General features: G+C 35.7%; 1 protein-coding gene across 2 annotated transcripts in view; it reads right to left on the reverse strand.

Annotated features, from left to right (window-relative positions):
- Positions 1–23,672, reverse strand: part of EXOC2 (exocyst complex component 2) — a 244,976-nt gene that overhangs the window by 73,734 nt on the left and 147,570 nt on the right. For both annotated transcript variants that reach the window (XM_069103597.1, XM_069103598.1), the window contains 4 exons: positions 11,688–11,768; positions 11,032–11,091; positions 10,277–10,338; positions 3,512–3,578 (listed from right to left, as the gene is read on the reverse strand). In XM_069103597.1, the coding sequence (XP_068959698.1) occupies positions 3,512–3,578; positions 10,277–10,338; positions 11,032–11,091; positions 11,688–11,768 (270 nt within the window). The remainder of the gene's footprint in view (positions 1–3,511; positions 3,579–10,276; positions 10,339–11,031; positions 11,092–11,687; positions 11,769–23,672) is intronic.

Below are 23,672 nucleotides of genomic sequence, written 5' to 3' on the forward strand. Positions count from 1 at the left end.
TATAATTTTAAAATATTTTGAGACTTTGGAAAATAATTATACCCTAATATATAATTACCTACAAGGAATTTTAAGATTTTTTTCTCAATGTCCTTATGAGGTGGCCAAGATGTATACCAAGTTACCAATGATCTCTTAGTTACCAAAGCCAGCCTTTTCTCAATCTTCATTATTTTGACCTCTTTGCAGCCTCAGATCAGATTTTGTTGATCACTTTTTCCTCCTTGATACGTTTTTCTCTGGCTCTCCTACCCATCTGACTGCTCCTGCTCTGTCTCATTTGCTGGTTCATGCCCTCTCATCATACCTGTCCTGGGCTCGCTTTTCCTCTCCTTCTATACTAGTTCACTTAGTGATTTCTTCAATTCCCATGGATTTAATTACCATGTCTATGCTGATGATTCTCAAATTGATTTATCCTATTCTACTGACCTCCAATCTTAAATCTCCAACTGCCTTTTAGTTATTTCAAATTGGAGGTCTAGAAGACATCTTAAACTAAACATGTCCAAAATGGAACTCATTATCATTCCCAAAGCCTTCCCTGCCTCCTACCTCCTCCCCAGTCATCCTGGAACCTTCACTTTCTCTAACCCCCCATAGCCAATCTTTTGCTAAGGTCTGTCAATTTGACCTCTGCAACATTTCTCCAATATGCTCCATTCCCTTCTCTGACACTGCTACCACTCTGGTAGGGGGCTCCCATCATCAACTCACACCTGGGTTACTGCAATTTCCTACTAGTGGGTCTGCCTGCCTCAAGTTTATCCCCTCATCTATCCATCCTCCAGTCAATCACCAAAGTGATCTTCCTAAAGTGCAGGTCTGACCATGTCACACTACAACCCCATTCCCCATGTAATAAACTCCAGTGGCTCATTATTGTTTCCAGGATCAAACACAAAATGCTGTTTGGCATTCAAAACCCTTCACAACCTAGCCTCCTTTTACCTTTCCAGGCTTTCTATACTTTACTCTCTGCCATGAATTCCTAGATCCACTGACACTGGCCTCCCCACTGTTGTGCAAATAGGACATTGTCTCTTAGCTATAGGCATTTTCTCTGAATGTTCCCTATGCCTGGAATGCTCTCCCTCTTCAATACCTGGAAACTTCCTGAGTTCCCTGGCTTCCTTCAAGTCCCAGATAAAATCCCATTTTTTACAGGAAGCCTTTCTCAACTCCTCTTAATTCTAGAGCCTTCTTCCTGTTAATTATTTCCTATTTATTTTATATACAACACAGTGCCTAGATAGTAGGCATTTCATAAATGGCTACTGATTTATTCAATAATCTCATTCTGTCAGGGGGAAAACAAAGGGCAAATAATTTCTCTCGTTTTGGCAATTTATCGTTGGTGATGGAATATGGTTAGAATCTAGCTCTCTCAACTCCTAATATAATCTCCTACCTACTGAAATACTTTCTCCTGTATCACAATTACTAGATCCAAATGCTGAAAAAAATAAAATATCACATTATACTTCAGAAGAATTATTTTTGTAAACAAAATTCTAAGAACTGAGTTCATATTGCTACCATGATTCACTCAAGAGTACTTTTTCCTATGGCCACTAATGTGTGAATGTATTCTCTGGAATAACTATGACTAATTTAGTACCTTGATTTAAGATCCTCTTACTAAAAACAAGGCAAAAAGCACTTTCCAGGAAAATGTTTCTACTCTGCACTTGTCAAAATTTTCTGCATTTAACCAATGCAGAGAACTTAAATGAATTCAAATTCAGTGCAATGGAAGTGAAGATAAATGCAGTTCGTTCCTCTAAGGTAAACAAAAGATATGTAACAATAGTCCTTTGAAGTCATAACTGCTAAGCAATTAGTATACTTTCTAATATTTCAATTTAGAACATGCCCAAAAAGCACCTTCAAAAAGTAAACTCCCCAAGCCTTTCAAAGGTACTATTTTTTATTCTTCTTAAGCACTAAATTTTTTGAGTGGGTGCTGCCTATACTCTAACCAATTTTTCTCAGCTATAAACACGATGACAAGGTTAAGAAATAGTCACTTTTGAAGAAAACTACAAAGAAGGTTTAGGTATGACTTAAAAATCTTCAAATAAATAAGGACTATGTAGAGTCACTAGAATTAATGCAGCAGTGTGGAACAAGGGAAAAAAAGGAAGTGAATAGGAAGAATTATATTCCTTTGTGAATCCCATACAGCTCCTTTCCACAGTTCTTTTCATACAGTAAGCGTGTACTAATTGTTTGTCAAAATGAAATGAATTGTGGGAATAGTAATTGAGAACAAGAGACAAGTTAGCATTGACAAAGGATGCAGTCAAGTCTGGGAAAGACCATCATTATAATTCCTCCCCAATCTCTTGTCTGATCCCTAAGCCTAGGTATTATTATGACCTTGTAGTGTTTGCAAAGTACCCAGAATAACAGGTGTAATATATCACTAGTCATTTAAAATATGCCATCCTTCTATAAATCCTAAATTGGTTTTCTAGGAAAATGTTAAAGCATCCATTATCAGTTTAATCAATCAATTATTTTGAATACTATTTCACTGACTCCCACTCCCTAGAAATTTCTCTTTTTTCTTTACTTTATAATTTTATTTATGTTTTTTTTCTGTCTTACAATTTTGTTTCTTTTTTCGGCTCCAACCCTACAGCTTCTCCACAGAATGACAACAATCACTTTGTTCTCTTCCATTACTGAATAAAATCTAAACTCCTCAGCCTGACATTTGAGGTTCTATGGGATCAGGCCACAATTTACTTTTCCAGCCTAGTTCCATTTTAGTCCTCTAAACATATTCAATGTCTTAGCCAAATTGTACTAGTTGTAACACAAACATTCTTTCTAGGCTCTTGTCACCTAGCATCTACTTTTGTTACTGACTCCTCACTTTATCTGCTGAAGTCCTGGCCATCTATCAAGCTAAAATGTCACCTCCTCCATGAAGTCTTCTATGATCCTCATACCAGAAAATTACCTCTCTTTTCTCTGAACTCCAAAGCACCTTGTTTACATTTCTGCCTTCCTCACAAGGAAGCCAGTGTTGAGTCACATTAGTTAGTATATAATTTGAACTGCAACTTTAGCTATAAGATCACTGCCAAATAAGTTTTATGCATGGTGCAGATGAAAAATTTAATCTTTTCATGAAAACTTAGAAGAAAATTTAATTTAGTGGGTCAAAAGTGTCATATAGGCAAGGTAGAAGAATTAAGATAATACTCAACAATTTAATATAATATATTACTATATTCTTAGTAATATATTAAGGCTGAGGCCTTAGATATTATCCAATCCAGCCCTCTCATTTTGAAGGTAAGGAAAACTAGAGGCAGTGAGTTAAACTGACTTATCTGTGATCACAAAATGGCAATAGCAAAAGAATGGCCATGACATTATCTCCAGAAATGAGTATTTATTTAATAATTTTTGCACAGTTAATTTTTAAAGGCTATTGCCTCTACCCTCTCCTCCCCCCAACCAACACACATATATCCCCCTTTTATTTTCTACTTACTGAAGACAAACTGAAGTCTTCATGGATACTTCCAAATAAATCAGGAGAGGAAACATCAACTGAAAGGCTAAAAGTAGAAAGTAAGGGAGTAGATATAATAATACCTTTATATGATCTGAGCATCCCAAGATTAGAGCTCTAGAGCCAGAAGGGCCTTAGAGGTCATCTAGTCCAATGAGTTCATTTTACATTTAATGAAACAAAGCTGGTATCTGAACTCTAATCCTATGACTCTAAATTGAGACTTTTTTTAACTAGTCTATTAATTTAATTGTTTTAGTCAAGAGTATATAACATGTTGCAAATTTTCTTCCATCTAACTGTCAATTGCTCAAAGGAAGTAATATTTTCTGACTGCTATGGTAAAAATATGGAACCTCTCAGTTCTTGTTTTAGGGCTCTTCTGTACGCTATCTTATAGTAAATTGTGAAAAACTCTTATTTTAGTAAATAAGTGCTATTTTGTTTTAATTCAACTAGTTATATACATAAACATGTGGTGACATGGTTGATTACTATGGTGCATGTCCAAGGATTCAGATACTAGAAACTCTTCAAAATCTTAGAATATAGGCTGCAGTCTTAATAATTTAGGATAAATTTCAAAATTGTATCTATTATATTTTTAATTACCCCTTAAGAGAATATTAATACCTCTGGATCTCTATTATAATTGAATAGTGTCTTCTAAAGTGCTAAATCATCATTTAGTCACCAATTCTTCATGTCTCCTGAATCATTTTCAGGTCTATATTTCTTTTTAATTTCTTATAAGCACTATCCATAGTCCATAAACATTGTTTATAGAAATAGTACACCATCCAAGTAGCTAAACATACTTAATTACAAGCAATCTTAAGATTTTTTTTCTGTGCTGTTTTAAAAATTTTAGTAATACATATATATTTAATATGAGCCAATTGTCATTTGACAAACTAAATTTTTTTAGATTAGAAACATTAGAATGGGACTGGTAACATAGCCTTGCATGTGTGTACCTCCAACTAACTAACCATAATACAGTTACATGATCTCTAAGTTTCCTCAGAAATCCTGGGTGAATTATAGAAACACAGTTAATCTGTAACATAAGTTCAAAACTCTAGAAATAGCATTATAAAGAGGCTCCACAATATGTTAAATATAATGAGTTATGTATAAGAAAGAACTTTGAAGAATCAATCCAAAGAACTGGGTTTGAGACCTAGCCCTACTAGTAAATTATACTAAAGAGAGTAACCCTGGGGCAGGTTCTTTTGCCTTTTGGAGACTCACTTTAATCATCTGCAGAATAAGGATTATACTGTTTCAAGAACCTACCACACAAAACTATTGTAGGGAATCGTAGGATCACAGATTTAGAGTTGAAAGGGACCTTAAAGGTCATTGAGGAGAATGTATATAAAGGTGCTTTGTAACCATAAATGATATATAACTATATCAGTGAGAATTATTATAAACACCATTAATGAGACTTTATTAACAAAAACAGAATGACGTTAATTATTGGCAAAATCTATATTCACCATAATAATTATATAATAGATTAAATAAATATTAAGTATTTAATGGCACTGTGCTATTATAAAGCATCATATTTACAGTAACAGCAACAAATAATAGATACTTTTCTAAAGCAATTTACATAATTAGCCCATTCAATCCCAGGTTACAGAATGTAATATTTTTAAAAATACTATATTTTGCCTTGTTCTATAGTGTTTTGTTCACAATCAGGGTGGAAAAAGCATGATCAACTTTTTTTTTTTCAGGTCCATTAGCTGACACTTAAGTTGGGAGTATAAACTCGATGAATGCTGTGTTCCAGTCAAAAATAATTTATGAAATTAACTTAAAAATATTTAATGCTATCTAAATTAAACTGCCAGGGAACCATTTAGAGTGAAACAAAATTAACAATATTATTTGGAGAAACAAAATATTCTTGAATTTAAAGAGAATAATGAAAACAAAAGGAATGAAGAGGAAATGGCACTTCTACACTTCAAATTATAAGGCAATAATCGTGAATATTATTTAGTACTGGTTAAAAAGTTGAAAATGAGATCTGTGGTATAGGTGAGATAAGTAAGAATTAGAAGCTTAAATTCAGTATGCCCATGTTACATAAATCAGAGAATACATATGACTTCAAGAGAAATACCTTATTTGATAGGAACTACTGGGGAAAATGGAAAGCAGTTTGACAGAAATTAGGTTTATATCAATATAACTTATAATTAAACTAACTCTAATAATAAAATAGTATCAAGTATCTTTCAATGCTATGGCTAACAAGATAATTCTAAACCAAAGAAGGTCAGAAAATAATAGCAAAAGATAAAATAGAAAATTTTGATTTCATGAAGTTGAAAAGCCTTTGCATGAACAAAACCAAGGGAATTAGGATAAGAAAGGAAGTTGCTGATTAGGAAGAATCTTTTCATCAGATCAGATAATGGTCTGATATCCAATAAGATATCAGAGAGCTATTCCCTAATGTAGGAGTCAAGACATATTAACAAAAAGTTCTCAAAAGAATCAATGAAAGACTGTTATAAATCACTATCAATAAGAGGAATGGCAAATCAAAACAGCTGTAAGATTTCACTTTATAATCAGGGAATTAGCAAAGATGACAATTTTGGCAGGGCTATGAAAAGACAGACACATTAATATATTTTTTAAATTAAATTTTAATTGTTTCAAACAACAAAAATCTGCCTTTTCTCCTTCCTACCCACCCCAACCTCCTTGAGAATGAAAAAAAAAATGAACCCTCTGTGCAAATATGCCTAGTTAAGCAACACAAATTTCTGTATTGGCTACATTCAAAGAAATAAAGTAAAAAAGTGTGTGTGTGTCTAATTCTACACTCTGAATCCTTCACCTTCATCATTAATCCTCTGGAATCATTATTGTTCAATATACTAATGTGTTCTTAAGTCTTTCAAAGTTGTTTGTTGCATAAATTGTTCTCCTGGTTCTATTCATTTCCCACTGTATCAATTCATACAAGTATTCACGAGTTTCTCTGAAACCATCCCCCCTTCACCAGCTCTTACAGAACAATGGTATTCTATCACATTTATATAGCATAACTTGTTTAGCTCTTTCTTATCTGAGGGGCAACCCCCTCAGATTCCTACTCTTTGCCACCTAAGAAGAGCTATAAATATTTTTGAACATCATAGAGTCTGTTTTCCTTAGGACACACCTCTCCCTTAATGTACCCTTCCTCTAATTTCTATTTTTCCTTCTTTTCTTCCACTATTTCCCTGTTGAGTGAAATGTATTTGTGCAGTCAGCAACTTGTGCTTGTATTTTTCTTTTCTTTGACCAGTCCAAATGAAAGTGAGGTTTCAATTGCTCTCCTGACTCCCTCCTCCTTATTTGTAAAGATATCTGCATACCCTGATTATGTGAGATGTTTTCCTAACTTTTCATTCTCTTCCACCCATCCCAGTGTATTCTTCTTCTGTCTTTGCACTCTTCTTTTATGATCAAGATAGAACAGAATCACTCATAGGTGTTCAGTCTAATTAGACTCCTTTTCTGACTCCTGAGGATGAGAGAGAACACAAGTATCATCTTTCCATATTAGAGTTTAAGTGGTTTATCCTTGTTTAGTTCCTTATTGTGTGTATAATTAGTTGGTTCAGTTTTACCTTTCAATATTTATCTTTATTCCAGCTTTTGAACTTCAAAGTTTCTATATAGTTCTGATCTTTTCATTGGGAATGCTTGGGAACCCTGTATTTCATTAAAGGTCTATTCCCACCCCACTTCTGTAGCATTAAACTCAGTTTTGCTAGGTAAATTACTCTTGGCTGTAAGCCATTGCCTTTGCATTCCTGAATACTGAATTCCAAGCAATAATGCTCCTTTAAAGGAGTAGCTGCTAAATTACATATGATCCCTACTGAGTTTCCTCAGTACCTAATTTTTTTCTGGCTGTTTGTAGTATTTTTTTCCTTTTACCTGGACTCTCTGGATTTTCACTATCATGGTCCCGGGAGTTTTCATTCAGAGGTTTCTTTCAAGAGGTGACCAGTGGATCCTTTCTATTTCAACTTGCCCTCTAGCTCTAAGAGATTTGAGCAGCATTCTTATAAGATTTCTTGAAGTATGATGTATAGGTTCTTTTTTTGGCCATAGTTTTCAGGTAGTTCAGTGATTCTTAAATCTTCTTTTCTTCAATGTCTTTCAGGTCAACTGTTTTTGCTATGAGATGCTTTACATTTTCTTCTAATTTTTTAGTCTTATTTTTAATATTTCTTTTTGTCTCATCAAGTCATTGGCTTCTATTTGGTTCATTCTAATTTTCAGGGAGTTTGCTGTTTGGACAAGGTTTTATCTCTTGGGCTAGGTTGTTAATTTTCTTTCCAATTCTTTCTTCCAGAGTTCTCATTTCTCTTCCATTTTTTCCCTCAATTATTCTCATTTTATTTATAAAAAAATTTATTAACTTCCCCCTATAATTCTTGCTTTATCTTTTCCAGAAATTCTAGTTGAATTTATGCTCAAGTTGTGTTTTTCTTTGAAACTTTTCTTGTAGATGTTTTAGAGACACTTCTTCAGTGTCTTGAGAATCACTATCACTACAATAGCTTTCTATAGTAGGATTCCTTTTTGTTTATTCATTCTTTCAGCCTAGTTTCTGACTGTGGACTTGACATTAGGTTCGTGCTCTGTGTACTTCTGGAGGGATTGTCTGGGTCAGTCCTGTTACTGCTTTTTTGGGGGGTATTGGTTATTTCTCTGCAGGCTTGAAACTGTGTTACAACAAGTGGGAACTGATATCCCTTTCTACTCCTGGGGGTCCAAGATTCTGAACTTGTCTCTTTCCCAGAATGCTGCCCTTGGGTGCAGGTCCCTCCCTTTATCTGCTCTGGATATGCAAATCTGAACTGGGTGCTGAGCATTAAAGCTGCCAATCTGTTCTCAAACCCTATAAACATTCTCTGTGCTAAAACTAGGATTACTTCTTGCCCAAGAGCTTCTCCCTGTGCTCCCTGAGGCTCTGTATTCCTGCCAGCCCAATTTCCTCAGATCTCTCTTTCTCCCTATGCTGTTCTGGGCTAGAAAAATTACTTACTGTGATTGTTTTCTTAGATTTCCACATCAGGATTTGTATGGATGCATTTTCTAGACTTATTTGGAGGAAGGTTTTTTTTTTTTTGGTAGGAAAGGGAAAATGGGAGGGTCATTGTAATCCTTTTTGCTACTCTGACATCTTGGCTCTACCCATATTAATAAATTGTTGATAAAATTATAAGTTGGCCCAATCATTTTGGAAACCAATTTAGAATTATGCTTTAAAATATTCTGCTGTTAGATGTATATCTCAAGGAGGCCAAGAAAGTAAGATACCATATACACATCAAAATATTCATGACAAATTTTTTTAGTGGAAGGAACTGATGGAATGAAAACAAAGCAGATTATATATGTAAACAGAGAATGGCTAAACAAATTGTGGTACATAAATGTAATGTTATAGCACCATAAGAAACAATGAATATGAAGAATTAAGAGAAACATGAGAAGACTCATACAAACTGATGCAGAGTGAGATAAGCCTAACTAGTAAAGCAATATATACAATAATAATCTAAAGCCAAAAGAACCAAAGAAAATCAAACATATGTGACTATAATGATCAAACATGGCCCTGGGCAAGAGTAGAGAAAATGTATTTCCATGATTCTTTGCAGAAGTGAGGGACAATATGTATGAGATATTACATATACTGTCTGACTTGGCTGATATGCTATAGTTAATTTTGCTGAAATTTTCCCTCCTCTTTCTTATTTTATTTATTGTGACAAAGTATAGTTTGTCGGGTAATAAAGGGGAGAAAGATATATTTGGAAAACAAAGGTGATACAAAAACAAAAATTACCAATAATGTCTTTTTTTCATTTTTTGCTTTTTGGAGGGCAATTGGGGTTAAGTGACTTGCCCAAGGTCACACAGCTATTTTTTTTTGTGTTAAGTGTCTGAGGCCAAATCCAAACCCAGGTCTTCCTGATTCCAGGGCCAGTGCTCTATTCACTACACCACCTAGCTGCCCCTAATATTTTTTAAATTATGGAACTACCTGAACAGCACTATACAAAACAATAAAACAAAATAAAGATAAATAAGATATTGTCTTGCCCTAAAGGACTCTAAAATTTATCAATCTTTGTGCTCCCAACAATGTTTGTAATGTGCCTTACACAGAGTAAGTACTTCCTAAGTATTTTCTGAATGACTTGAATGAATTTGATGAAGACTTTTTAAAAAATTTTTTTGGAGAGAGGAAGGCCAGGGCAATTAGGGTTAAATGACTTGCTCAAGGTCACACGGCTAATGAGTGTGTCAAGTGTATGGGGCCAGATTTAAACTCAGGTCCTTCTGACTCCAGGGCTGGTGCTCTATTCACTGCACCACCTAGCTGCCCCAATTTTTAAAAACACTATACCTGTTCGCTATTGGGAAAACTCAGTAATTCAATGTAGCACTTTTAAGATTTATATTTTATGTGCTCATAGTTTTGGAGTTGAAAGGAATCTTAGGGGTCTTGTAGTTTAATTTTATCATTCTGCAGAGAAGGAGCTGGAATTTCAGAAGGGTATAGTGATTTGAGGTAGTAAATTATGAAGCCAGGATTCTAATCCAGGACCTCAACTCCCTACCCAGCACTCTCCATTGCACCAGGCCTGCTTCCAGTTTTATCCTATTAGATTATCCAACCTGACTCGTTTTTGTGGTACTTACTGTGTAGTATCTATGTCTCCATCAGGTTTGGTACTCAATTGTTCCAGACAACATATAAAAACCTAAGGCAGAAATGATAATATTTAGAGACCAACCTTTTTTGTGAATTTTAAAAAGTTTTACATAAAAATGCAATCGTGTTTTTGTTCACATATGTGTTTAAAATGATTATTTTTATTTTTTAAAGAAACATTCTTTAACTGGCTCTGATGTAGGTAAAATCATACCTTCCCCCTGCCTTACTTCCTAACCCCCAAGAAACACATACAGACACTTTCATCTATTCTACCTCCAAACCTTATAATATTTCATCAGGAAGTACAACATAAAAATAATATTAGTATATGTCTGAATATGTAAACAAAATGACAAAAGATGACATATATAATATTATTTCATTAGACTATTAGAACAGGAAGGGAACTTAGAAGTATGTAACCCAATCTTCTCTTTTTTTTTTAGATGAGGTAAGGTATTTATCTCTTCTTTGAATCAGACTATAATTGACCTTAGGGCAGGAATCCTGCCTAATCTAAACCTTGTATCTTCCTACTGTAGATGCTGAATAGACACTGGTTGCATTTGAAGTGACTTATTCAACATCACACATATTCCCAGTGGCAAAGAGAGTGAGATGTTTGAGAGGTGTACTGCCTGTTCTTTGTACCTTCTGAATCATTATAAACAAGAAAAGAAAATGAGAGAGATTACAACACTCTTGAGCTTACTATACATTATTGCTTTTTGAATGTTACCTGCATGATACTGATGCTTAGCTGGCATACTTCTTCCTGTGTTTTAGGCTGCTGAAAAACCTAGAAGAACATTTACAATGAACACTTTAGGTCCTCACTAAGGAAAATGACAGATTTATTGGTATATCTAAATCTTTTAATTCATTGAGATGTGAGACATGTGAAAAAAGAAATAAAATAGGAATAATCAATACAGGTGACTAACAATGTCATATTTTTTAGTCTATGAAAAATATAACTAATTAGAAAGTATATTAAGAGTTAATAGTTTATATTTAACACATATATATGTTAACCTAACCTATATATTATATAATATAGGTTATATACAACCCACATAATAGAACCTATATATATCATATAACCTATAAATTATAGGTTATATATGATTATATAATCTATAATATATAGGTTACATATAATCTATAATTTACCTAAAACAATATAGTACCATTCTACTACTCATGATGCTATCTGAGAACCAGAAATAAACAACAGTGTAATTAATTACATGAAACACATGCATATTGGGAGGAAAAACTAAAAGGATTAGATTTATGCGACAAAGTTTTAAAGATCTGTTGTTATGGTTTCTAGGTGCTTCAAATGGATGTATGCATTAAAAAATGGGAGGAGTGAAATTAAAAGAAACTTACACTAGCTTCCCCAGGTTTACATTCCAGAACCCCTCTGAGTGACTGCAAGGAATGTACAATGCATTGTTCAAATTGAGATGGCTGAAAAAAAAAAATTAATCCCTAATTTAACTTTTCAAAGAAACACAAAATTTCACTTAGAAGGTACTCAATAAGCCTTCCAGTCCAACTCTGGGCTGAAAAAGAATCCCTACTTAGTGGACAATGGTCATCTAGCCTCTAATCAAAGATTTCCACTGAAAGAAAGCCCACTATTTTTTCACACAAACTGCTTTGAGCCTGGGAAACTCCCCACCACCTCCCCATATTTTACTTGTTAAGTCAATTTTCAACCCCAAGGATAAAAATTCACACTTATCCCAGTTCAATTTCCTATCATGAAATTCAGCCCAATGTTCTAAGTCTGTCAAGATCTTTTTGTACCTCATTTGTCATCCAAGACCCTCCCTCCCCAGATTTATATCACTGAAAAATTTGATAACCACGTCATCTTTATCTTTATCTAAGTCAACGAAAAAATGTTAAAAAGCACAGGCCTAAGCACAGATCCTTGGGGCACTTCACTGGAACCTTCTTTCCAGCTGATGCTGAAACAATAATGACTATATTTTGGGTCCAACTAATGATCATATAAATACCATCTCAGCCCATACTGCTATCTTTTCCACAGGAACAACATGAGACACTTTGTCAAATGCATTGCTAAAATAGAGGCAAATGATATTCATCTAAAACAGCATTTTGCATGTATAATAATATACCTTAACAATGAAAATTAATATTCATAATAATGACTAAAGAAATACAAAATCTCAGCTTATAAAAATAGTTTTTAATTTACTATATTCAAATTAAGGCAGAGAAGTGTTTTTAGGACAGATAAGGAAAAGGTCAGATAAAAACCGAATTTAACAAAAACATCAATTAACCAGAACACACCAATACCTGTTTAACTGTGGTCTAATGGTGCCACAATGTAAACACACCTTACTTAGATTATCCATACTTGCCCTGGATCAATCTATCCTTGCATCCAAAAAAGGGATGATCAGCATGATTTATGAGATGAATCAGAATTTCAGTTAAGTAGAGGTAGCCTCTTTTCTAAATCATCAACTATGATTTACTAAATGCCTACTATGTTCCAGAAATTGTATTAAGCACTACGGATACAAAGAAAAGACCTTAGGATCCAACGGAGGAGACAACATCCAAACAACTAGGTACAAACAAGACATACACAGAATAAACTGGGGAATAATCTCAGAGGGAAGGGATTAGGATTAATCAGGACTGGAAAAGGCTTTTTGCAGAAGGTGGTATTCTCACTGAGACTTGAAAAGAAGCCCAGGAAACAAGGAAGCAGACATGAGGAAGACAGTTCCAGGTATGGGGATCAGCCAGTGAAAATGCCCAAAGTCAGAAGATAATATCTTTCATGAGGAACAGAAAGGGGGCAAATATCTCTGGACTTTAAGTAGAAAAGAGTAAAAGGTAAGAAGACTGGAAAAGTAGAAAGAATCACATTATAAAAGGCTTTGAAAACTAAACAGAGGACTTTATATTTAATTCTGGGGATAGCAGAAAGCCTTGCAGTTAATTGAATAGGAGAGTGACACAGTCAGACTTGAGCTTTAGGAAGATCAATCTGACAGCTGAGTGGAGGCCAAACTGAAGTAGGTAGAGATTTTGAGTCAGTGAGACCAACCAACAAACCTATGCAATAGTTCAGACATGAGGTGATGAGTGCCTAAACCAGAGTGGGGCAGTGCCAGAGGAAAAAAGGGGGCACACACAGAGATAATACAAAAGTAGAAACTGCAGAATTTGGCAGCTGTTAGCATATGGGGTTTACGTAAAAGACTGAGAAATTAAGGAAGACAAGGTTGCAAGCTTAGGTGACTAGGAAGATGGTGGTTCCCTCAACAATAATAGTGTTGTTAGGAAGAGGAAATAGTTTTATGGCAAAGTTCAGTTTCAGACATGCTGAGTTTAAGATGTCTACAATTTGAAATGTCCAGTTCTAAGCTTTTTGGTTTGCACTTTCCCTAGGGTAGAGAAGGTAATTACAGGTTTATGGAAGCACCTATTGGACTAAACGAAGGAACAAAAGTTAACAGTGATATTTATATCAAAGAAGGACTTAATCAGAATAAGTAAGGGTTGACAGTAAGTGAAAGAAGGATTTATTATGGTTGTCACATAGTTAAGCCCTCTTTGGATAATTTAAAATTGTCTGTGTATGGAGAGCCATGATTAGCCTACATTTAAAAAAGTTTTTGCTCTAGGAAGGATGTAGAAAAAAAATTTCTATAAAAAATACAAAAGTTTTAATGTTAACTATTCCATTAACTTGACATTAAAACAAAATTTGCTGCTATACTTTTTGATGTACAACTTGGGGGCTTGTGCATAGATGTCTAAGGATCTGGGAACTTGGATGGGAAAAGATAAAATTTTTCTTTTCACAACCATCTAACTAAAAGCCATCATTTTCTTTAATTACAGATTTAAAGAAAATACACTACTTTGAAGAGGGGTGCCTAGTTTCAGTAGACTGCCAGAGCAGTCCATGACACATAAAGGATGACTCTATCGTAACTCTCAAATCTTACAGATAAGCAAACTGAGGCTCTGAGAAGGAAGATGACCCACTCAAGCTTAGCCAGTTAGTAATAGGATTAGTGATGTGGACTAAAAATTGAGTTCTGACACCAAATACAGGGTTCATGCTAGTATAGAATGCTGCCTTTTCTGTGAATAACTATCTAGTAAAGACTTTGAATTTAAAACTTAAACAAGCTTGAGGGATGGATTTTGGGCATTAAGAAGAAAAAAGGTTATTATAAAATCAAAGGCATTGGAGTGTGGAGCTATTCTCTTACTCTGGTTATTTTGTCACACTATTTTAAAACCACCAGATGGCACTCTAAAGAATATCAAAGTGGGAGTACAGAATTAAAGACAGCAATAACTATAAAGTATTACAGATTGGCTTATCATTTTTTAAAAGTATTTGAAGGATCAGAATTTTGCTTAATTAGGAGATGATGATTACTGGTTTTCCAGTTAACTTTTTAATAGACTCTGAATTAGAACTCTACGATTGAACTCAATTAGAGCTTCCTATTTTTGTTTATTTGGACTGATTTCCTTCATATAAATAACTTTAAGTGAAATCTAGAAACAATTTTTCTTTTTTTTGTTTCTTTATATCTGTTAATATCAATATAATAAAAGAATGAAGAAAATTGGGAAGACAGAATTAGAAGATTATCTCAAAACTAAGAAGTATGAACACAGTTTTCAGCAGATAGAAGGAAAATTTTAAATCAACTATTAAAATGGATAGTTGCATGATTTTTAAAAGTCAGGTCAGGCTAAAATTAAACAGGGAACATAAAAGCAAAATATAAATAAAATTGTAAATCAACAAAAATCTGACTTTTTTTTCTCCCCCAAAGAAAAACACTTAGCTATAATAAGTATCTAAGCATACAGTTCATGAATCATCAAATTTTGCTGATTAAGGAATCATCATAGACTATTCCAGTTCTAACGAAAAATAAAATTCTCAGAACTGATCCAAACTGAGTAAAGGTAGATAAAGGCCACTTTTCAAAATGAGAAGAAAACAGGATGCTCTCAAATGAACTGTTTCAGAATATTGCAAGGCAAGTTCAAATTAAAGATAACACTTTAGTTGTTGCCTCAGTCTGAAAGAACAGTTTGGGGTTGCATTTACTGTTCATTTCTAAACCTGACCTGATGAAGATTAGAAATTATTCCCTTCTACCTAGCAAGGAAAGAGAGTAAAATTGATATCATTTTAAATAAACAGGGATAGTTCTATTGGAACATTATCAAGAAAAATGAAATATGCTTTTATAATAGGATTTGAGACAAAAAGAAAAAAGGTGGTTATATTAAAGAAAAGTATAATTAACATGATACCTTAGCTATGATTCTATACAGAGATAAAATGGGTCATGTATCACTCAAGAATGTCTTAGATCTTTACAAATGTCAATCAGATCTGAGATACCTTGTCAAACCATAGGAGCAAAGATCTAGAGCTAGAAAGAAACCTAGAAGTTCTCTAGTCTATAGGAGTCAAACATGAAGTCCACAACACTGCTGAGTGCGGCCAGAATCAGATTAAAATGTACTGGAAAATATTTAACAAAATGAGTAAATATATAATAAAACATAAACATTGCATTTTAAAACTAAGCCAATATGCAGTTCACAGAAATTATGTGCTCATTGATTTTGACAGTATAGATCTAGTACATTTATATCCCTCAAGTACATTTTACAGAGAAGAAAATTGTGTCAGGGAGATGAGGTGATTTTCCTAATGTCGAAGGGATAGTAAGTTCTGGATTCTGAAGCCAGGAGTTGTTTGACTGTCATCTATTGGAGATGATGCAAAGTTTGTGACCTGTCCAAAGTACAAAGGCAAGTTTTATTCAATTCATTTTCATAAAGGATAACTGGATCTCAAGCTGGAAGAGATGCCAGAGATGATCTAGTTCACCCCTCTAATTTTATAGATTCAGTACTTATTATGGATAATGTGAAAAATGAAATGCTGAGGTTATGTATAGTCTATGGTCTCATGGAACTTCTATCTAGTGAGAGGATAAGACATATGCTAACTAGAATACTAAGTACATATATTAACTATAATATTAAGTATTACAGATATATGCTGATACTAAATATCAGAAGAGAGATATTTAGAGAAGTAAAAACAAAGAGCTGTGTGAAGCCCAAAGAGGGAAAGTTATCATTGCTGGAGGGGGGAGGAAAGGAGAAGTAAAATTTTATGAAGAGGTTGGCATTTAATTTGAGCTTTAAAGGACTGATATGAATTCAACAAAGCAAGGAAATTTTTCAGGCAAGAAGCACATGAACAAAAGTACGGAGGCAAGAAGGCCCAGGACTCATTTGGAAGGACCAAAAGAATCTAGTTTATCTTTAGTAGCATATGTGGAGGGAGGTGATATATGTTAAGGATGAAAAAGAAAAAGTGGGGGCAGAGCCAAGATGGCAGAGTAGAAGCAGGACCTCCCCGCGGCTCGGGCTTTCACCTTCCCCAATCCATGTAAAAAGGGGACTCTAAACAAACTTTGGAGCTGTAGAACCCACAAAACAGAGAAGCTAACCTCCCGCTGAGGACAGCCCTGCAGGCCGGCAGGAATCCAGCACAGTCTGGGAGCTGAGCCCAGCTCCACACCAAGGCTTTAGCCCCAGGGCAGGCCTGAGCTGCCACTGGTGGGAGGGACTCTAGACCAGCAGCAGCTGTGGCAGTTTCCAGATTTATCAACACACAGATGCGAAGGTCAAAATGAGAGGTCGGTGCAGTCTGGACTTTGGGACCAGTAAGTGGGAGTGCGTGGCTTTTGCCCCCAGGGTGAGAAGCCGCTGAGGCTCCAGCACAGCCAGCCAGCAACATGTGGAAGCTTCAGCTCCTGGCCTACAGAGTGTAGGGGGACCAAGCACCAGTCTGAGGGGTAATCGCTCTTGCTTTAACCTGCTTGGATCTAGATTGCAGTCTAGGGTGGAGGTCCTGGAGTGTGTGTCCAGCTTGCCAGAGTGTGTGGAGACCTCAGAGAGGGTACCCATTTAATACCTCCGGCAACTGAGAAAACCCCAGCGTTTGGGACGAAAGCTCCCCTGTCTGGTGGCAGAGTCCTACTGTGGCAAAAAGCCCAGGGGTCAAGTCATGAGGGGCAACATGACCAGGCAAAAGAAACAAAGCAGACAGAAGAGTCCAACATTACACTCCTATTTTGGGGACAAAAAGGTGCAAAGCATGGAACAGGAGGAAGACAGTGAAGTCAGAACTCCTGCACCAAAAGCTTCAAAGGAAAATATGAACTGGTTACAGGCCATAGCGGACCTTAAGAAGCAGATAAGAGAATTGGAGGAAAAATTGGGAAGAGAAATGAGAACAATGCAAGAAAATTATGAAATGAGAGTCAACAGCCTGATTGAGGAAAATAATACTTTAAAAACCAGACTGAATCAAATGGCAAAAGAGGCTCAAAAAGGCAATGAGGAGAAGAATGCCTTAAAAAGTCGAATTTGCCAGATGGATAAAGAATCTCAAAAGTTCAATGAGGAGAATCATGGCTTCAGAATTAAGACTGGAGCAAATGAAAGCTAATGACTATGAGAAATCAAGATGCTGTTAAACAGATCCAAACAAATGAAAGAATAGAAGGCGATGTGAAATATCTCATGGGAAAAACCACTGACCTGGAAAATAGATCCAGGAGAGATAATTTAAAAATTATTGGACTACCTGAAAGCCATGATCAAAGTAAGAACCTAGAAATCATCCTCCAGGAAGTTCTCAAGGAAAACTGCCCTGATGTTTTAGAATCAGAGGCAAAATAGAGGTTGAAAGAATCCACCGATCACCTCCTGAAAAAGATCCCCAAAAGAAAACTCCTAGGAATATGATAGCCAGGTTCTGGAATTCCCAGATTAAGGAGAGAATATTACAACAGCCAGGAAGAAACAATTTGAATATTGTGGAAACACAATCAGGATAACCCAGGTTCTGGAAGCTTCTACACTGAGGGATCGAAGGGCTTGGAATATGATATTCCAGAGGGCAAAGGAGCTGGGATTAAAACCAAGAGTCACCTACCCAGCAAAACCGAGTATCATGTTTCAGGGGAAAATATGGTCATTCAGTGGAATAGAGGACTTTCAAGCATTCTTGCTGAAAAAACCAGAGTTGAACAAAAAATCTGACATTCAGATACAAGAAGCAAGAGAAGCATGAGAAGGTAAACAGGGAAAAGAAATCATAAGGAACTTATCAGAGTTCAACTATTAACATTCCTACATGGAAAAACAATAATGGTAACTTATGAATCTTTTGTCAGTAGTTGAAGGGAATAGAAATATATGTCTATATATGAGGGTATATGGGCATATATGTGAATGTGTGTATATATGTTTACAGGTATACATAGAGGGCACAGGACCAATTTAACAGGAAGGGATGATACTTAAAAGGTGAAATTAAGAGGTGAGAGAGGAATATAATGAGAGGAGATGGGGAGAGACAGAATGGGGTAAACTATCTCATACAGAAGAGGCAAGGAGAAATGGTTACACTGGAGGGGAAGAATAGGAAGGCAAAAGGGAATGGGTCAACCTTATTCCCATTGAATTTGGCTTGAGGAGGGAATGAAATACACACTAAATAGGGTATCTCACCCTACAGGAGAGTAGGGGGTGAAGGGGATGAGAGGGGGGATGATGGAAGGGAGGGCAAGCTGGGGGGAGGGAAGTTGGAAGCACCCACTTTTGAAAAGGGACGGGATCAAAGTAGAGAACAGAACAAGTGGGAGCTGGGATAGGAGGGAGGGAAATATAGTCAGTCTTTTACAATATATCTCCTATATTATATAATTATATAATTAGCCACACATGTACATCCTATACTGAACTGCTTATCTTCCCAGTAAGGATGGGTGACAAGGGAAGAAGGGAATGAATCTGGAATTCAAAGTTTTAAAATCAAATATTCAAATATGTATATATATATATGCTATTATCAATACTATTTTACATGTAATTGGGAAATAAGATATGCAGGCACTGGGGCATAGAGATCCACTGGAAAAATCGAAAGGGGTATGGGAGAAAATATGGGAGAGAGTAGATTGGAGGAGGGAATATCCTGTGGGACTCCTATTTTTGGAGGGTGGGTAGGGAAAAAACAGGGAGAAAATTTGTAACTCAAAATCTGGAGGAAATGAATGATGTAAATCAGAAGTTAATAAAGCATTTGAAAAAAAAAATATAAATGGAAAGAATTACAACAACAACAACAAAAAAAACCAAACAAAGAAAAGAAAAAGAAAAAGAAAAAGTGACCCACAGAGTGAGGAACCTTAAATGCTAGATCAAAGAGGTAAACGTAAGGAAGATAATTCTAGGTAGAGTCTAACATTGCAGGCTTAGTGTTGATAAAGGAATCAAATCATCATCTTGAAAATTGTGTCAGACATGCCCAATAAAATAAAAAAGGTCACTGCCTCAGATGAATAGGGCCTATATAAGGGTAGTATAAGTGGAACTAGACAAAAGAGAATAGATGTGAACATGCTGTAGAAGAATTGATCGGACTTGATAATTTACATAGTATGAGAGGTAAGAAGGAAAAACCATTAAGAGACCATGGTAGACTAGGTGCCATTGTTAGAAAGAGGGAAAAGAGAACAAGGAGTACATTTAGAGAGTTGAGAGAGCAAAGACTGGAATGTCCACTGACATTCTCACTAAGTGAGGTCTGTGCTGTCTGGCTAAAGAACTTTCACACCATAGGCATTCAAGTTTAGAGTGATGATATTAAGGTCGATAAAAATGGCTTTAGAAAGTAGACTTAGTGACTATAGTCGGATATCTTACTTTCTAGGATCAGTCATTTACACAATGAGCTAGTGCTTTGGTCATTAGTCATTTGTTTCTTTGCCCCAAACGCTTACTTTCTCTGACCCCAGTTTTAGGTTATTATTTATGTGAATCCATATGACTAGTAAATCAACTGCTTTATGGTTAAGATTTCACACTTATAACCGATAAGAAATTTATTTAACTAACTACAAATAAGTTTCTGTGGTAATCATTTCACTAAGCTACAAAACATTTTCACGTGAACTTTTCTACAACTAATCAGTTAAAAAACTGTCCTAATTGTGTTCATATGGCTAAATTCAATGGATAACATTGTACAAACTGATACATAGTTAGCCTTAAAAAATAGTTCAGATCCTTCTTATATGTGCAAGTATGTACACATAACATTTTCTTTCAAGATGCGTTTTTAATATCAAAACCTTACCTTTGAGTGGAAATTTTGCTTTTAAAAATAATTATAATGGCTTCAAAGTTCTTTCAATTCTTTTATGATATTTTATCTTTACCAGGACTATGTTAGGGATAAAAGACAGACACAAGACCTGTGATTTAACTGGTATAGAAAACTCCCAGAGAAGAAAACTCTCTTTATTAATGTAGGTTGGTGCCTTCTTTGCAACTCATAATTTTAGAGAGTTACTTAGAGCACTGAGAGGTCAAGTGACTTGCCCAGTGTCATACAGCCCATATGTGTCAGAGGTGTGACGAGGTATTCCTGGTTTCAAGGCAATACTGCATCAAGGACTATATCAGGTAAAACAAATGTACCCATCTGACAGATGAGAAAACTGAAATCAAGAGAGGTTAAAAAGAAAATACTATGTAACTGTATATATTCTATTATCATACCCTGGCTCTGCCACTTACTACCTCTATGTGACCTGGGGCAAGTCTCTTAGTTTCAGTTCCATCATCTATAAACAATCTGGGTTGTACTAATATGACCCAGAAGACCTGGGCTCTAGTTCTGCTATTTATTGACAGCATGACATTGAGGAAGTCACTTATCCTCTGTGGTCCTCAATTTCTATAACACAGACATACATCTATACAGCAAAGCTAGAAGTATTCCTCAAGACTGATCTCCAGGCTTATAATATCATAATTACATTTAACTTTCCTGAAAAATCCAGGATACTAAATAATCCAGTCAATCTTACAAAACAAATATAGTACATTCTTTTTTTTTTTTTTTTTTGCTTTTTGGAGAGCAGCTGGGCTTAAGTGACTTGCCCAAGGTCACACAGATAATTTCTGTGTTAAGTATCTGAGGCCAAATTTGAACTCAGGTCCTCCTGACTCCAGGGCTGGTGCTCTAGTCACTGTGACACCTAGCCGCCCCTAAATATAGTACATTCTCTAAAAATTATCACATGCTAAAAAAAAAGTATAATAGGAAATGCAGGAAAAGGATCATTTTAAAGGAAGGTTTATTCATAGGATCAATTAATAAGCATTCGTTAGGTACCATGCCATGGACCATGCTAAGCACTGGGGATACAGAGACAAAACTGAAACAGTCCTTGCCCTCAAAAAGCTTACATTCTAAAGGGAATATAACATGAACATATAGGTATATACAAGATACATACAAAGTAAATCTTAAGGCAATCTTAAGTAAATCTTTTTTTTTTCTTTTTGGAGGGCAATTGGGGTTAAGCGACTTGCCCAAAGTCACACAGCTAGTAAGTGTGTTGAGTGTCTGAGGTCGAATTTGAACTCAGGTCCTCCTGACCCCAGGGCCGGTGCTCTATTCACTGCGCCACCCAATCTTAAGTAAATCTAAAGGCAATTAAGGCAATCTTAGCGAGAAAAGCACCAGCAGCTAGTGGTGCAGTAGATATAGTACTGGGCCTATAGTCAGGAAGACCTGAGTTAAAATACAGATTCAGACACTTCCTAGCAGTCTGACCTTGAGCAAGTCATTTAACCTGTCTGCTTCAGTTTTCTGAACTGTAAAAAGTGGCTATTATTAATAGCACTTACCCTGCAGGGTTGTTGTGAGGATCAAATGAGATAATATTTGTAAAACATTTTAGCACAGTGCCCGAAATACAGCAAGTGCTATATAAATACTAGCTATTATAATTAGCAATTGGGGGAGATTGGGAAAGGTGTCTTAATAAAATGGTGTCTGAACTCAATCTAGAAAGAAATAGTGATTCCAGGAGGCAGAGATGAAGAGACAGCATTCAAGACATGGGGGACATCAAGCACAAAAGCATGGGGATAGGAGATAAAGAATGATGTGTAAGGAACAAGTTGGCCAATCTGGTTGGACCAAAAGGGTGTAGAGAAGCCTAGAAAGGTGGTATTGGATTGCAAAACATAAGAGTTTATATTGGATCCTAATGGTAAAAGAGAACTACTGGAGTTTACTGAATAGAGATGAGCCATGGCCAGACTTGGAATTTAGGAAAATCACTTTGGTAGTTGTGTAGATGGATAGGGAAAGACTTGAGAGACCAATTAGGAAGTTCCTGAATTAGTCTAGGTGAGAGACGATGACCATCAGTACCAATGAGTTGGCTAGGTGAGTGGAGAGGAGGTTTATCCAAGAGATATTGTGCAAACAGGGTATCTGGAGAGAATGATAATGAGAAGCTGAGTATGACACCGAGGTTGATAACAGCAGGGAGGCATGGAAGAGGGATACATTTGAAAAAAAAGATATGAGTTCTGTTTCAGTCATACATAGGATCATAGATCCTAAGCTAGAAGGAACCTCAGAAGTCACTTTGACAACTACTCTTATTTTACACATAAGAAAACTGATACCCAGGGAGAATCTTGCCCAAGGTAGGTCAATAAGGTAGTAATGGGAAGAGCTGGAATTTGAATTCAAGTCCTCTGAATCTAGAGCCAGTGATTTTTCTAGCCTTCCATGTGCTTAGCTAATGTGGTGAGTATGACATGCCTGAAGGAAATTAAGGTTAAAGTGTCCAATAGACATCTAGTGATGAGGGCCTAGAATTCAGAAGAGTGACAAGGCTGGACAGAAAGACTGGGAATAATATGAACAGTTATGACAACTGAACTGAAGGGAGATGAGGAGACTATCAAGTTGGAGAATGAAGAAAGAAAAATGAAGAGGGCTCAGGTACCTAGAGTTAGTGGGCATGTCACAGATGAAGTTCCATCAAAGGAGACTGAGAGAGAATAGTCAGTTAAACAGGAAAACTAAGAGAGCATAGTATCTCAACAGCTCAGGGAGGAAATAATAGCCAAAGTTGCTTAAGGGAAGTAAAGAAAGAAAGATGTAGAATGAGAAAAGGACAATGGCCTTATTAAGTGGTCAGCAGTAACTTTAGAGAGAGTAGCTTCAGTTTGATTAGATCATGAGCCAAATTACAGAGAGTTTGAGAAGAGAATGAAAGGAAAGAAAGTGAAGATACTGAATGTAGTTAGCTTTTTTAAAGATTTTAGTTGAGAAGGGAAAGATATACGATGATAGTAGGGATGAAAGTATCTAATGAGGGTTTTTAAAAAAAGGAATGGGAGAGGTTTGGGCATATCTATAGGCAGCAAGAAAGGGGT

The sequence above is a fragment of the Petaurus breviceps genome, unplaced genomic scaffold (genome assembly GCF_028583685.1).
Source record: "Petaurus breviceps papuanus isolate PSGF00001 unplaced genomic scaffold, PetGlider_PUasm1.0 582, whole genome shotgun sequence".
Classification (NCBI taxonomy): Eukaryota; Metazoa; Chordata; class Mammalia; order Diprotodontia; family Petauridae; genus Petaurus; species Petaurus breviceps.